The sequence below is a fragment of the Equus asinus genome, chromosome 11 (genome assembly GCF_041296235.1).
Source record: "Equus asinus isolate D_3611 breed Donkey chromosome 11, EquAss-T2T_v2, whole genome shotgun sequence".
Classification (NCBI taxonomy): Eukaryota; Metazoa; Chordata; class Mammalia; order Perissodactyla; family Equidae; genus Equus; species Equus asinus.
This window is the reverse complement of record NC_091800.1, coordinates 18,770,116-18,786,464: the sequence shown is the minus strand read 5'-3', so window position 1 is coordinate 18,786,464 and position 16,349 is coordinate 18,770,116. Positions and strand designations below refer to the sequence as shown.

Sequence of the window (16,349 nt, the reverse complement as noted above, 5' to 3'; positions counted from 1 at the left end):
TCAGTGTGAACACTGATACAAAATATCTAAATAAAAATATTAGCCACGCTAAGAATGTTGCATACTTGACCAAGTAGGGTTTCTTTCAGGAAAGCCAGAATATTTCAATATTAAGAAATTCATTAATATAATTTTCCATACTTCTAGGACTAAGTAGAACAATTATGTAATTTTCTCTTTAGAAGCAGAAAAGACCTTAGACAAAAATTCAACATCCATTCCAGAGAATAAATAAATAAAACAATTAAAAATGATTGCATGACATAAGGAATGGGATAAATAAATACAGAGATAAATGGATTGATAGATAATTGGCAATACCAAGTATATATTCTAGTGCAAATAAAAATTTGGATAACTGCTTAAGAAAACTATTTGACCCAGAAATTCCATTCTTAGATACAAGACCAACAGACATGGGCAAAAATATGCATAAGAACAATATTCTAATAGCCCCAGACTGGAAACCACACAAATGTCATGGAAAATAGAATGATAAATAAATTTTGCTAAATACATAAATCAAAATATGATGCAGAATTGAAATAAAAATGATTGCTTCTAACAATATGAATGTATTTTGGAGAGCTAATGTTGAACAAAGAAAGACATAAAAACTACGTATTCTGTGATTCATTTATATAAAGCTAAAAACTAAGTGAAAGTAATTTATGGTGCTAGCAGTCACATTTGTGACCACAAAATGTGACTGGGAACAGAGAAGACAGAGGTTCCTGAGGTGCAGATGTTCTTCTGGATTTTTATCTTGGTCGTGACACACAGGTGTGTTGATGTTTTAAAAAAGTAGCAACCTATATAGTAATATTCACATATTTTTACTGTATGTATGTTATATCTCATGACAAACTTAAAATGAATAATCATGGCAATGAATCACAATATATTGAATAAAATAAAGGAAGAACCCACGGGGTCCGTTAGTAATACTCAATAATGAAAAGGAGAAGAGGGCAAGATTTTACATACAGAAAAATGCAAGTTAGTAAATATAGAAGTGATGATAGAATAAGAAAACCCCCAATTTTCAAACACTCTGTAATACTTCATGCAGGCGTATAATTAATACTCAATAATGGGTAATTTGTTTTGTGTTTTTTTTTTTTGAGGAAGATTAGCCCTGAACTAACATCTGCCACCAATCCTTCTCTTTTTCTTGAGGAAGACTGGCCCTGAGCTAACATCCATGCCCATTTTCCTCTACTTTATATGTGGGATGCCTACCACAGCATGGCTTGCCAAATGGTGCCATGTCTGCACCTAGGATCCCAACTGGCAAACCCCGGGGCAGCCAAAGAGGAACATGTAACTTTGCTGCAACACCAGGCAGGTCCCAGGTTTTGTTGTTATTTTTTTAACGGAATTGGAGGACACCCCATGCCTGTCCTCTGGGACCTGGATAAACACTGATGTGTACCTGCTGGACTGGTCAGGGTCCCAGCAGACTCTTGTTTGCAGGATCCCTAAGGCCAAACAGTTGCCAATGTCTAGTGGTCTATGACCAGCTAAGCATCAGGCAATTAATGGTAAAGACAACATATAATTTATTGTTGAATTTAGAACACATTTTAGAGTAAGAAGAAAGTCTAAAATAATTAAAATGGCATAATTTTAAAAATATTTATTGATCAATAAATTCGTATTATATTGGCAATCCTGTAAAATAGTTCTATTAAAATTATTTTCAAAAATTAAGTTCCTTTCTTACAAAAGATAAAATTAGTGATGTTCATATATTAAGCAATTAAAGATTTACAATGATTTATTGAGTATTAAAAGGCAAAAATATTTATTCTTGATGTAGTCTCATATTTTTATTATTTAACCATCTCTCTCTCTAACACTATGACACTCGTATTTTTCTGAAAAGTGTATGACTTTTTCATTTTTTATTTTTTTGGTGAGGAAAGTTGGCCCTGAGCTAACATCTGTGGCAATCTTCCTCTATTTTGTATGTGGGATGCCACCACAGCATGGCTTGATGAGCTGTGTGCAGGTCCATGCCTGAGAGCTGAACCCATGAATCCAGGGCCACCAAAGCAGAGCACGCAAAACTAACCACTAAGTCCCTGGGCTAGCCCCAAATGAATGCTTTTCAATATGACTATATTATTCTTATTTTTTCCATAAAATGTCCTGAAATATTCTTTAAAGTTGCATTTTTATGGTTAATAAATTTTAAATTATTGACAGTTTAAAAACGAGCAGAAAAATCAAGGATGAAATTATATGGAATCCAGAAAACCCCTACAAATTGCATCTCTGTCACTTAAATATACATTTATTGTATTAACTTAGTTTCTTATATTGTTTTGTTTTCCTAAATGTCTGCCATAGAAAAAACTTAAAGTACAGTTACAGATCACCTCGTGTTCAGTTTTGAGTAATGCAATTTTTCTTTTTGTAATAAATATATAATTGAATTTTCAGTTAGTGCTGTATTTAAAATGAAAGATATTTACTTTAAAAAGTAATGAAGTATACATTGACCTTGCTCACATGTAAAATATCATCTCAACAGGCAGTGTGGGTCCACTCTTATTTATAATCACATTTTAAAAATAGTTTTTGTTACTATCTTCATTATCAACTGATTGCATACATTTTAAATAGATAACTTCAGGCCTTTGATCTTTATATAGTGTTTCTTATAAAACAAATGAATATTCTAAATGGCCCTATGAATTTAAAACATGTAGGTTTAATTATTCACATACAAAGATTATACTTCTATTTAAAAGCAGTGTAATTGAAGTTTCATATGAGTATCATTTTTCTCCACATGGTTGTTTTTCTTTTGATCCTTTTGCGGTTTCCTTCATATTTTAGCAGCAGCATATTTTCTTGTGATGTGTGCCATCATTTTTTCTGCCATGCCTTTTTAACTTGTCCTTATGTAGCATTTCTTTTCATAGGTGCCACTGTGAGTTCGTGCCAGCAGGAGGAAATATTAAACCAAAAATTGTAAAGCAATGTGGTGTAGTGCGATATATCCAGGTTCGGATGTCAGACAGGTGGATCTGGCTTTAAATAGCAGGCCTTCCACTTACTCTCTGAGGGACCACATCTGTAAAATGTGAATAATAAATGGCAAGGGTTAATGCACCCAGCAGATGCTTACTAAATAGTGCCTACTGAATTATTTTGTCATTGCCATTCCTAGAGTATAACCCAAAGGAAATTGTGCCTAAACACACTGCTGACCTGATTCATTGGGAACTTCATTCAGATTGTTTATTTCTAACGAAACAGTAGTGTTAACAATGGAGCAGCTTTATCATCTGGAAAATATACCATAAAGGGATAGATGAAAACAGAAGTCATTTCTGCTACTGCCTTTAATCATAAACTGGATGTTGGGAATGCAGAAGATAAAACCCAACAAACGACAAGCAAAGCTGACTGAGAAATTAAAAGACTTCCATGGCAGAGGAAAAGCTTGGTTTTAAAACAAATCATTAACTATTTTTCAGTGTATTTCTTGATTATTTAGGGAGTCAACATCTCTGGGGAAAAAAAGCAAAGATTGTCAGTTGGAAAATAAGTTGGGAGCAAGAAAGTCTTTTAACAAGCAAAGAGTTTCCACAGCCACTGATTTTGAGACTTCATAAAATGTCATAATTCAGATTAAAGAAAGAATAATGTATCATTAATTGGAAAGTGATTTTTTTCTCCAATTTTTTTCTTGTTTTTTGTGGGGAAAAAAGCCATATCTCTCCTGCAAAAAACCTGGCAAAAGATTTATGAACATTGTTCAACATTGCTATCACATGCTATTGGAAATTCACAGGCTTGAACAAATGAGTAAATATTCCTCACCTCTGCTTTGTTCTTTTTTCTAGGTGCCTCCCATTCTCCTTGATAAGCAGTTCTCTGAATTCACTCCGGACATTACACCAATCATTTTGGCAGCCCATACAAATAATTATGAGATAATAAAACTTTTAGTTCAAAAAGGAGTCTCGGTACCCAGACCCCATGAGGTCCGCTGTAACTGTGTTGAATGCGTCTCCAGCTCAGACGTGGATAGCCTCCGCCACTCACGCTCCAGACTCAACATCTACAAGGCCTTGGCCAGTCCCTCTCTCATCGCACTGTCAAGTGAAGATCCTTTTCTCACAGCCTTTCAGTTAAGTTGGGAGCTTCAGGAACTGAGTAAGGTGGAAAATGAATTCAAGTCAGAGTATGAGGAGCTGTCACGACAGTGCAAACAATTTGCTAAGGACCTACTGGATCAGACAAGAAGTTCCAGAGAACTGGAAATCATTCTTAATTACCGAGATGACAATAGTCTCATTGAAGAACAAAGTGGAAATGATCTCGCAAGACTAAAATTGGCCATTAAGTACCGTCAAAAAGAGGTGAGCGTTGCCAGTTTCATCCATCAAAATGCCGTAGAATTTAAACAGAGTGGAGTAAACTGGTACTCCAAAATTAGGTTTGGGTATTAGAGCATTTTCTATTTAACTGTAAGTGGATGCTATTTATTGTTTACCAGATTAATAATTATGAATCATATTGAAGAGTAGGATAAGAGGTTTAATAATTGGTGATGGTTTTGGCATCTGTGTTAAAATGCACACATTTACTGTAGTATATTGGAAAAACTAATGAATTTTGAGAGTCTCCAGAGAGAGAGTTCTGGTTCTACCATTTGTAAGTCTTATTATTTCAGAAGGTCACACAGATCTCTTTGAGCTTCAATTTTATCATCTGCTTAATAGATTTAACACTCATAATATTTGATTATATACATATAAAATATTTTCCTCAGTTTTGCAGGAAGTGTAAAATGTGTGGACGTGTGTGAAGGCTTTTAGTAAATTATAAGGTATTACATGAATAAAATACATTATATGTTAGAAATTATTAATGAAGAAAAAGGCTTTAGTCCAAGAGCGGATGAAAGTACTAGTGCTTCTTTCATGTCTGCCTTAGTTTCTTGATTTGTCAGGAATAAAAAGTCAAAGAAATTAATTGCAGGAAAGTAATGAATTTCTCATGAAATTTCCATGAATTTGAAGTATTAAGTAAAGAAATCTCAGATCTATTACATTTGTTATCCAGCGTAATTGTTTTGTGTTTCCATCACTGTTTGAGTTTGAGTGAGTTCTCCAAAAACTCTTTACTTCTATCTCCAGAAAACGTCGGTTGGCTATTTGCTCTTGAATGATAGTAATTATCTATTCCAGAATGACAGTTGGAAAAAACTATATAATGTAAGATGAAAAGGAAGAGAAAAAGAAAAATAGGCTTCTGAATGAAAAAATGTATTCAGTTTCTTTTGAACTTGGCCCTGATTATTTCACGTTAGCGTTGGCTGCTTTGTCTGTTGCTACTTACCAAATATTTAAGATTCAAGATACTTGAATTTGCTTCCTCGACTTTTTCCTGTAGTTCTTTGGCCAGGTGTCATGGGATCCTGAAACTAGTTGAAATGAGCTTTTTCCTCCAACAAGGAAGCGACAGCCTCTTTTGTGCACATTCCCTCTGGCTGTAAATCACTCATGCTGATTTGAGCCATGTCAACGGTATCAACTCATTTTCTTAGGTTCCTGTGTTTAGAACTCAGAGATCTGATATTTTAAAGGGACTGGAATAATTTTAGTATACGACTATAAGAAACTGTTGAAAAACTTCACTTGATTAAAGATTTTAAAGTACTAACTATTAAAATTAAATGTAATTGCGTGCATTAGAACAGATAAAATGAGGTAAGTTATTGACATGGCCTCAGAATTTAGGCCAGGCCTTCTTAAAGATCCATTAATAACACAACATTATGCTTTCCTTTATTTAGTTTTCTGTGGGAAGGGGGATTGAAGAGATTGACACAATGAGTACAAAGATCTCTTATGGTATATCTGTTCAGTGTTGATATTATCCTTATAAATGGAGAGTGAAATATAATTCCCAGTATGTTCAATCTGTGAAATCAAACGACAGAGTAGCAGTCAGCTGTGCTCACCTATTACACTTTTGTTCTCTCTGTGGTCACTGAACCAACTCAGTTCTATTATATGCCTATGCTGATTTTTGTCCTGATATCATAAATGATTTAACTTTGCCTTTGGCCACAATGACTTTTGTGAAGGCTCTGGAACAAAATACTCATAGACTCTTTTCCCATACCCTCATACTAGAATGCTACAAATGATATTTAATCAACTGAAGCTGCCAAATTCTTGTCAGAGGCTTGTCCGAGACAAAAATTTCAATATGAATTTCTTGCACTTAACATATGTTTTTATTTTTACCTAAAAATCACTTTGATACATTTTCTATTCATTCATTTCTTCATTCATTAACTCTTTAAACATCTGCTTTACAGAATACATTCCAGGCAATGCCCAGGGCACTGAGGACTCCATGGGCTCATGGCTTTGCCCTTGTAGGGCTGATAGTCTGTTATGGGAAGACAATAAAAGATTAAACATATATTGTTCTCTGTTTTGTCCTGAACCACTAAAAGTGTTCATTCCTACTGAGCATTTTTTCTTTGCTTAGGTTCTTTCATATATTTCAGGAACATACAAAGCAAGCTCAGCTTCAAAGCCCATTGAACAAAAAGACACAAATTGAGTCCTTAGATATGTCAGGAGCAAAGCAATGGAAAGCGTTTGGTAATTTCTAACACTTCTATCAAGATGCTTGTACTGTTTGCTAATATGAAGTTGTGAAATTGGAAGTGGTAAAATCTAATAATACAACAGAATGAAGGATGGCTAAAAATATATAACATGGAACAAGAAAATAAGAATTAGTAATATCTTTTAAAAGATTTTTTTAAAGACACTGCATTTGTATTTTCTCTTTTCATCTTTCAAGGTTACAGTGGAGAAAAAAATCAAAACAAAATTCTTACAGAGTTGTTCTGGAGTATCTTTCATTCCATATCAAAGAGTCTATTTCCCTTACGTTGACAGTTTTTCCAAAGCAAAGTAACACTGGATGGCATTATAAAATCAAGATTAAAATTTTACTCTCATATATATTCTTTGAAACCATAGGTCTTGTTTTATGAAATATGCTCCTAAATTATTCAAAAATTATTGACTTCAAAATATTTGATTTAAAATTTTTTACTAAGATCATGTGTCTTAAATGAAACTCTGCTTTAGCCTAAATGTCTCACCTTGTATCTTTTCACAACAAGTTTTCCTTGTTTTAGTCTAAACAAGATTGAGGCATATGTTGGTCCTCCCTTATATTTTTGGAAAACTTTCTGTTAAGGCCTACTCACTTTTAAAGCCATCTCAGGTCTCCCCTCCCGCAGGGAGATTCCATGAAGCAATTCCCCTCCACACAGTCTCTGGGATAAGTGCCCTCATTGTATACATTCTATATTGCACGGTATTATTACATTTCACTCTCCTCTTCCAGACCATGTGTGTCAGGAACACTTCTGTCTTGTTCACCAGTCATACTTCAGTACCTGACAGATAGAAGGTACTCTGTATGAATGAAGTCACAAAATCTCTCAGTTCTGGAAAGTTTCCTACATGTTTCTTTGCCAGGTTAAATTGCAGTGTTTAGGTTAATCATTTAATAACAGTCTTCCTATGAATTCAAGTATAAAAACAATTTATGTTGCCTGGACTTGATTGCAGACTCGTTCTGGTACTTCTCTAATATCATCCAGAAAGAAAGGCTTGCATTAATTGCATATCATAGATATTTTTACAGGCATAGAAAGAAGGATTTTTCTATTAATTAATATTTCTAATTAATATATCTAATTAACACTGAATTAATATATCTATATTAATATATCAGTGTTAATATATCTATTAACACTGAACAAATGATGTTATATCATTATGTTAATGATGTTGTATTGATCATATACTGGTAGAACAAATATTATCTGGTAGCTAGCAATTGAATCAATATGTCAGGGACTGGGTTAATTTGTTAACATGGTTTATTATACTTAAACCTCCAAACAAATGTACAAATTGTGAACTTTTCTTTCTGTCAGGAGTCTGAGCGTGTGTTACGTTGTTAAATGTTGTGGCCCGCGTGCAAATCCAGATCTTCACTACAAAACCTATGCTCTAACTGTTATGGCACATTACCTCCAGCCTGATGTCATCCTAGTGAATTGTGGTAAACCTGATCAACCGGAGCTCCCACTAGTTCAGTTGAGCACAGGAGTGAATTTCATGACTCAGCTTCTTCGTAATGAAGCCATGCATTTCGACATTAAGATTTTCTGTTTTCACGTTTTGATGAAGGGCTTGATTTCACTAAATAGTGCAGAGTCTCCTTACCTCAATTTTACTTTTTTTTTTCTGCTTTAAACAATCATCTTTTTAGTCTCATTCTGGGAAGAGAGCAGAGAAAGTTCTTTGACCAGAGCTGGAAGCCAGAGCCCCCATCCCAATGTCACTCATCAAAATGAGTAATATCAAAGGACGCTGGAGAAAAACACAACCAAGCATCCACCCCTTAGAACTGATTTTCCTCCTGTGTGTTAGGTAAAGGAGAGACATGAGTGAAGACATGTCTTAGACAAGGAATTTGTCCCTTGGTTCCTGGCATAATGTTTGCAGCAACAGAATTTATGGCAGTTAAAATTACCTTTATGCTGTCATTCGTCTTGCCTAATATTTGTACAATCACTGAACGTGTATGGAGAGCTTGATGCATTCCCTAAATATTTTTACAGCAAAGACCTTACCTAGTTTCAGTTACACATGGTTGACAATATTGTAAAGTAACTATGTAGTCCAAAAGCAAAGAAGCATAGATGTTGAATAATAATGGAAAACAGTGAAATGCATGATTTTGTGTGAAAGCATTACAATGCAATCTCTTTGTAGCTCGCCAAATTAAAAGGGAAAAAATAATCTCTACATAGTCAACAGCATATATGTTTTTTAAATTTACTTTTCCCTTTCATGAAGGTATGTCAATAGCTTTACAACCTGAACTTTAGACTTTGGTGCTAATCTGGGTTCTGTCTTGTAAATTAATGGAGTTGTTAAAGAGGAAGGAAAAAAATCAAACTCACACAGCCCTCTACTCGTACCCTCCCTACTTTCTTGTGAAGAGATTCATGTCAATCAGATGCTGTCCACAGCATGCTGAACGGAATTGATCCCAAATATTCCAGAGTCTCACCTCTTTAAGGCTCCCTTACTGTTGTCAAGATTTATAGTTTTGTTTCCTGATTTATACAAAACTCCTTGATGTGGAATCAAGAAACAAACCTACTATCAGAAAGGAAACATAAGGAGAAGGATTCATGGACAGCAGAACCACAGAAGATCTAGCCCTAATACAACCAGGGGGGCCCCTAGGTGGGAAGGGAGGAGAGTAAAGGGGAAGGCATCAGAATCAGAATCATGTTGGGTGGTGGGAAGAGCAGTTAAGCAATGAATGGAGCAGAAGCAAAGGAAATTTCATTTTCTTAAAATTGCCTTGGGCTGGACTTATCTGCATTTCATAAGCTTTGTTTTGTTATTTTATAAACCTTTTTTTCATATTTATCATGACAAAAGTATTTTTTAATTCAAATTGAATTTGAATTTGAATTTGAAACTAAATGATAGTTTAAATTCAAACTTGCTGCTATATGAATTTCATATTAAAAACAAATATTTAAAAATAGCACTCGCATGCTATATCTACCTGAAGTCCACCTGGAAACCTGGGAAGCTCCTTCTGGAGAGCTACCGTCAGGTGCTATTTTGTGCTCCTGGTAGTAGTTAAGGGAAAATAGTATCTCTGTCTATATATTTTCTATTCTGAAACCACCAACCCTCGAGGATGCACCACCACCCATCTCCACCAAAAAAGGAAAAAATCATAGAGAAGTCAAAGATAATGTTGCTTCCTGGCTATTGTATCAGAATCTTGGGATGGCGTTGGCAAATAATAGCTCTCACCTCTTAGATCCAGTGGATTCTAGTGGCTGGTTAGCAGCCATGCCAGAGCTTTGCAATTGCTACAAATGGGGCAGAGGAGCTGACCCTTGATAACTGTTTGGTTGTCTTCAAACCTTTTGTTTTCCTCCTTTTGCATTCTTGTTCAAGTCTAGGATATCTAAAATATGCTTTTCCTGTTTTCTTGTGCCTGGTAAATTCCACATCAGAGTGTAGATCATTTGGGGAGAAAAATATCTTATACTGTTGAAACTTTGTCTCATGGGCATCAAATAATTATTATAGAAGAATAGCAAAGAGAGTACTTCTAGGGAGAAAAATGAGAAAAGCGTTCCCCTCCACAAGTGAAATTTTTCCACTGAAGTAACTTTGAGAGTCATTCATATAAGTAAAGTCGGTAATGCCGCTGCCTTAGTTTGGTTTACTTATTTAACGCATACTGGGTTATTTGAATCAGACTTGAATTATTTACCACATTCCTCTTCTTTTCTCTCTGTTTTGCACTGTTTTGAAAACATTCATGCCTTTCAGCTCTCTTCTCAAATACCACTTTCTCTGAAGCCTTCCCTTAACCTATCTCCAAGTCAAAATTATCGCTTTCTCTTGTTATGGCAGCAAGATTGTTTTTTGTAAATGCTCATTCTGCTTCTTATTATTTGTTTTCATATTTTGTTTCTCCGATTTAACATCTCACCTTTAGTCTTACCTCCTCCAATCCGTTGCCCACAGCACCACTTAAGGTTTTTTGTTTCATTTTGTGTTTTAGGAAAGGTAAAACTAGGAAGAACTTTCTGAATTACAGCACTGAAAGTCCCAAGTCTTGGGGAACCCCTCAGTTTGGTCGCCATAAATCTGAGCATGTGGGCTTTGTGTAAAGCATTGGAACACCCATCTCTCACTCAAGTAAAATGCAAATGTCATAGCAAACTTTTTATGGATTCTGCCTAAATTGTCAGTTTCATCTTTCATAATACCCACCATCACTACTTGCAATATTTCAGCCAAATAGAAGCACTCATAATACAATCGTACTATTTTACCTCTTTGGGACTTTACACTCAGGAGTCTCTTGACATAGAAGGACCTCTGCCCTCTTTCACTTTGCTCGCCTATTGTGATGGGTTTTGCCTGGATCATACTAGAATCAGGAGGTTTTTAAACACTACAGTGCTGCTTCCATCTCACCCTCAGGCCAGTTACAACATGACTCCTGGAAATATGGTGACTTTTTTTTTTCAAACTGTTGAGATGGTTCTAATGTGCAGTCAAGGTTGATTACTACTTGAAATTATCTATCGAGGCTTAATTCTTTAGTTAAAACTTTTGTAGATTTCCTTGACTTTCTCAGGTAGAGGAGACAGTGGTTGCCAAGTGTGATTGATCATAAAAATCATCTAGGCAGCTTTTAAAAATAATAACTATCTCAGCCCCACATGCAGAAATTCGACTTCAGTAAGTCACTGCATTTGTGGAATACCACAGAATTTCTTTCAAGTTCTTCTCCTTCTTTCAATCTCTTTCTCCTCGCCTCATGGCCCACCCTGCCATTTCCTTATTCTATTATGGCTGCCCGGACCCAGATGCTCTCCTCTCTACTTAATGTATATCATGCTAGTACTCAAGTTTTTCAAAGCTTTCACTTCTTTATTCCCTGTATCTGCAAAATAAGACCCAAGAGTCTGGTAGAAAAAAAATCCTATATCAAAATAATAGGAAGAAAGAGAGATAAAAAGAAGACCGAGAGAGAATGACTGACGGCTCTGCATAGACAGATGGACAGGAAGAGCTATACATTAGTAAGCCCCTGTCACATGACAGAGAAATAAAAACTTTCCATCTCAAGTATGCATACCATAGCCATATCTTCTTTCAGGTAAATTTCTGGTCCTCTAAGAACTGTTGGAAAGATATCTTTTTCTTGGTATCAAGGAACTAGTCTCTGTCCGGTTGAAATAAAATATTTTATTAAACACATGAGGACTATAAAATGGATATAATTCTCTTTACTGCTCCTAACTAGGTATCTGATATTATGCAAATTATCCTTCAAGTTTCTGTTTTCTCACCTTTAAAATGGAAATATACTGCCTATGTCATATGCTGGTAGTTAAGATGAAGGGTGATGACACAAGTCCAGAGCTTAGCATATTTGCTGGCTCACGAAAGAGTAGCTATCTATTATTATTAGTTATTACTATTATTATCACTGTTTTTGTTTACTTTCTCATCTAGGCATCTGGGTTGCATTACACTTTTGAATATCAAAAATAAGTTTTTCCTTCTTACAGTCTACTGGTGTAATCAGTACTCTGAACCCTTTATATTGAAACATACATTCTCATCAAAAATGTATAATATATAAATTTTACCCCTGTCCCCAAGGTTGTCCATACTTGAATTCTTCCATTATAGGCTTTCAAAAGCAACTTCTCTTATACATTACAAACTTGATTTTAATTTGTCCTTCTGACTTGCATTTTTAATTATATTTCGGCATTGATTATGGATGCCCTTTGAACCTGACTGCTGCATTGCTGCACCTCAGAATCAGGAGCTGACATCACAGCAGCATGCATAAAAATGCTAGGAATATGGTAGGATTTTAATACATAAGACTACTTTGAGTGATGTAAATAATTATGAGACTTGTAAAAGGGATAAAAAGCAGCATTCCTCTGGCTTAGTTTTCTCTCCTGCAGTTCAGAGCATGCTCACTGGCTGACTTCTGGGCCCCTGCCTCTCAGTCCTCTATGCATGTGTGCACACCTGCTGTTGCTAGGCAAAGGCAACATGGATCACAGGCTCCCTAACGCCTCCCCCCAGCCCCCTCCTAGGAACCAGCACTTTAGTGCTCCCTCTCTATAATGGATGAAGCAAATGCTTGTTCAGGGCTTGTCAAACCGGCTGACAGAACTATGACAGCTCATTAGGCATTTAATTTAACACTAGGTTTTGGAGCTTGGAATTGAATCCATATGAGTTTCTTTACAGCTAATTAAATGACATGTAACCACTTTCTCCTAATTCATATCTGAAAGTGATTGTTTTTTTCCTCCCACAATTAAATATAAAATTGTATATGTCCAAAATATTGTATAGATTTATCCTTTTAAACTGCACCGATTAGCAAGTGATAAGTTTTTATCTTATAAAACATAAAATAGCAAATCTTAACTTTAAATTAGATATAAAACATAGCTTTTATTTGATACTGCTTTAAATAAATACAAAAAGAAGATGATTAAGTAATTTATCTTCAAAGAGGCATACTCTTCTATTTATCCAACAAAAATGTGCATATCTGCTGTATAAGCAACTCTTTCCAGTGTAGCTTTCACTTGTCACAGACATAAAATAAAAACATTAGGTTAATGGTAATATCTTTGAAAAATTCCACTGTGTATTGGACACTTTTTCTTGGTCCTCAAATAAATTACTTTTCCGGATAAAACTGCTGCTTCTGACTCCAGGATGATTGGCAAGGAAGGGTAGCAGTAAGATCAGCCGTTTTCTATTCTTCAGATCATTTAGTTTGTCAATGGTGAAGAACCATTTTGTTTCTTTCGCACAAAATTCACATTTGCATCTAAGGATTATTTGTGGAGGGGGTCATTATTTAATGTCCCGTATTTTCTCTGTTCCTCATCACCAAACAAAATTAAGAATTACCAGTTTCTGAAATTATGGATTTAACACCTTATCTCAACCCACATAGTTCCTGGAAAAATATAAAAACCCAATAGGTTGTCTTTTGGAGATTTATAAAACAGAAATATTATCATTCTCAAGAAATGTTTGATAGTTTTGAAATATAAGCTCCTGCTCCAGATTCCTTATAACTTATACAGAGGAGAGGAAACTTTTTAATTGATCCTCGCCCTCATTTTCCTTTGACCATATGAAGCATATTGATAACTTTTCTAAATGGAAGTTAATTATTTTTTGTTTGTATTCTTGGAAACAGAAACATACAGTGAAATTCTCTAGGACTTATAGTGCCTGTGCTTTAATTTGGTGATTCGTGATTCTGAAGCTGTGCGTTTACAGATCGCTTCTAGATAATATAGAACTGGGAAAACAATCACGTAGGATCATGTTTTTATTTTTGGTATCACGCTCTGATCCCTTATTGCCTTCAGCTTTAGGGAGCACAGTGGCATGCCTTCATCCTCCGTGGTTTTCTCTTTACCTTCATCTCAACTCAAGCTGCCCCGTTGCCAGCTCCCTGCATGTTTATGAGAAGGCCTGCTTTTCCGTATTCCCTAGCACTGCTCCAGTTTTAAGTGATGGACGCTATTGTCGTTTTGCTCCACGGCCTTCTCTGAGCTCGGTGATTTTCTCCAGGCAGCTCTGGAACAGGCTGCCTGGAGCCTCTTTTCACCCTGGAGGGGTCCTGGGGGTAAGCTGGGAATCTTGCTGGCAGCTGCTCTTACAATAAACACACGAGGAAGCTAGTGGAGGGGATTGGGAGCTCTGGCCAAGAGATGCTCTTTCTCTCTCCAAGTGCAGTTCCACAAATGCTTACAGGGTGTCTGTTCTGTGCAAAGACAGAGGACACAAAATGAGAAGACAGCAAGCCCTAGGCCAAGTTTGGATTTCTTCCAGAAGTTTGCTAGAACCTGGAATTTTACTCTTGCTTAGATAATAAAATGAAGTTTGTGTGTGTGGCAGTACTTAACCTTGCAGAAAATGCTGACTATAAACCAAAACATGCTGTAGCCAGATTTCACTAACACTTTCTGTGCTACTTCCTTCATTTATGATGTTTCCCTCATTTTCTTCCCTCCTTCCCTCCCCTTCTTCTTTCCGTATTTAGTAATTCACTGACTTGTTGAAGAGAGCCCTTACTATTTGCTACTTGCTGGTGATGCCGAAATCAAAGGCCCAAATCTTGCCCTCAAATAACTACCAGGTTGTTAGGGATGGAAGAAAAGTTAACACAGCTGTCACAGTGCAGGTCACAGAGCCTATGGCCGAGCAGCATTCCTGAAACCCAGGAAAACGATTCCTAACTTTGCCTGAAGGTTTTATGGGAGGCTTCCTGGAGAAGAAAGTGCCTTAATTGAGTTTCAGTGGAAAACTAGGAGTCATCCAGGCAGAGAAGTTATAAGAAGGCATTATAAGAAGAAACACTAGGTGCAGATCATGGAGGCAAAAAAGGGGATGACGCATGAAGATTACCTTCAATGTCCTTCTTTCTGTCCTCATTCCCACCCCATGGCCTCTGTTCTAGCTCTTCCCTCTGCCTGGCATGTATGCACGGCTTCTGTATCAGATCTCAGTTCATATTATCACCTTCTCAGTGGAGACTTCTGGAACACCCAATCTAATTACTATCTTCTTTCCTCCACCCTTTATTCTCAGTTGTTCCCTTTATATCACAATTTTATTATCTCCATGGCCCTTATCAAAATCCAAAATAACTTTATTTATGGATTTATTTATCTGTCTTCCCCCACCTGTATCTAAGTGTCATCTTGTCTGACTTGATTTATCAATGCAAGTCCAGTGCTTAGAACAGTGCTTAGAACATCAGAGTGCTAAACAAATGACCATAAATTAGGGGAGCGGCAGAAGCCAAGATTACAGAAAAAGGCAAAGAATAAGTCATAAAGAGCTGGGATTGGCAACCCTAGAAAACATGAATTTTGTAAAATCCTGTGATATTTAACCATAATGTAAATCTATAAATCAATATTATCTTTGCTATTTTCTCAAACAGCTATTGTCCAAAGATGAACTCATTATTTTTCTCTTTAAACCTGCTCCTTCTTCTGCCATCTCTGTTAGAGTAAGAGGCACTCCCAGTCACTCATGTTAAAAATTGAGAGTCATCCCGATTATTTTATATCCATCACCTCCCAAAGCTTGATGTGGTAGATGAAAGGTGGCTGCAAATTGAGAGGTACCATCTAATTACCCTTCTGTTACATCAGAGCCTGCCTTGGCTACTCGCCTGACTGGTAGAATGCAACAGAGTGACTTTCTGTAACTCCAAAGGCTTGCTCATAAGAAGCCTCGCAGCTTCTACCTAGGCTCTCTGGGAACCCTGAGTTGCCATGTAAGAAGTGTGACCCTCCTAGGGCTACCCAACTGGAGAGGCAGTGGGTAGGCACTCTTGCTGATAGTCACAGTTGAGCCCAGCCTTCCAACCCTTTACTCTAGTGACAAGACTTATACGACAAGTCAACTTAGACCTTCCCCACACACCCCACATCAGGCCATCCTCTAGCTGAACACTGCTGAGTAACTTCTGTTGGTACCATGTGGAACAGAAGAATCAACTAACTGAGCCCTGCCCAAATTCCTGGTCTACTGTTATGGACTGAATGTTTGTGTCCCCCTACAACTCGTGTGTTGAAACCTAACCCCAAATGTGATGGTATTTGGAGGTGAGGCGTTTGGCAGGTGATTAGGTATGAGGGTGGAGCCCTCATGAAT

The 16,349-nt window shown here is 36.4% G+C and overlaps 1 protein-coding gene across 10 annotated transcripts in view; it reads left to right on the top strand.

The window, feature by feature from the left end:
• The window catches only part of TRPC4 (transient receptor potential cation channel subfamily C member 4), a 210,748-nt gene that overhangs the window by 97,419 nt on the left and 96,980 nt on the right, over positions 1–16,349 (top strand). For 6 of the 10 annotated variants that reach the window (XM_070520570.1, XM_070520568.1, XM_070520571.1 and 3 more), the window contains one exon: positions 3,861–4,379. The exons of the other annotated variants lie outside the window; for them this stretch is intronic. In XM_070520570.1, coding sequence (XP_070376671.1) covers positions 3,861–4,379 — 519 coding nt within the window. The remainder of the gene's footprint in view (positions 1–3,860; positions 4,380–16,349) is intronic. 10 annotated transcript variants of the gene reach the window in all.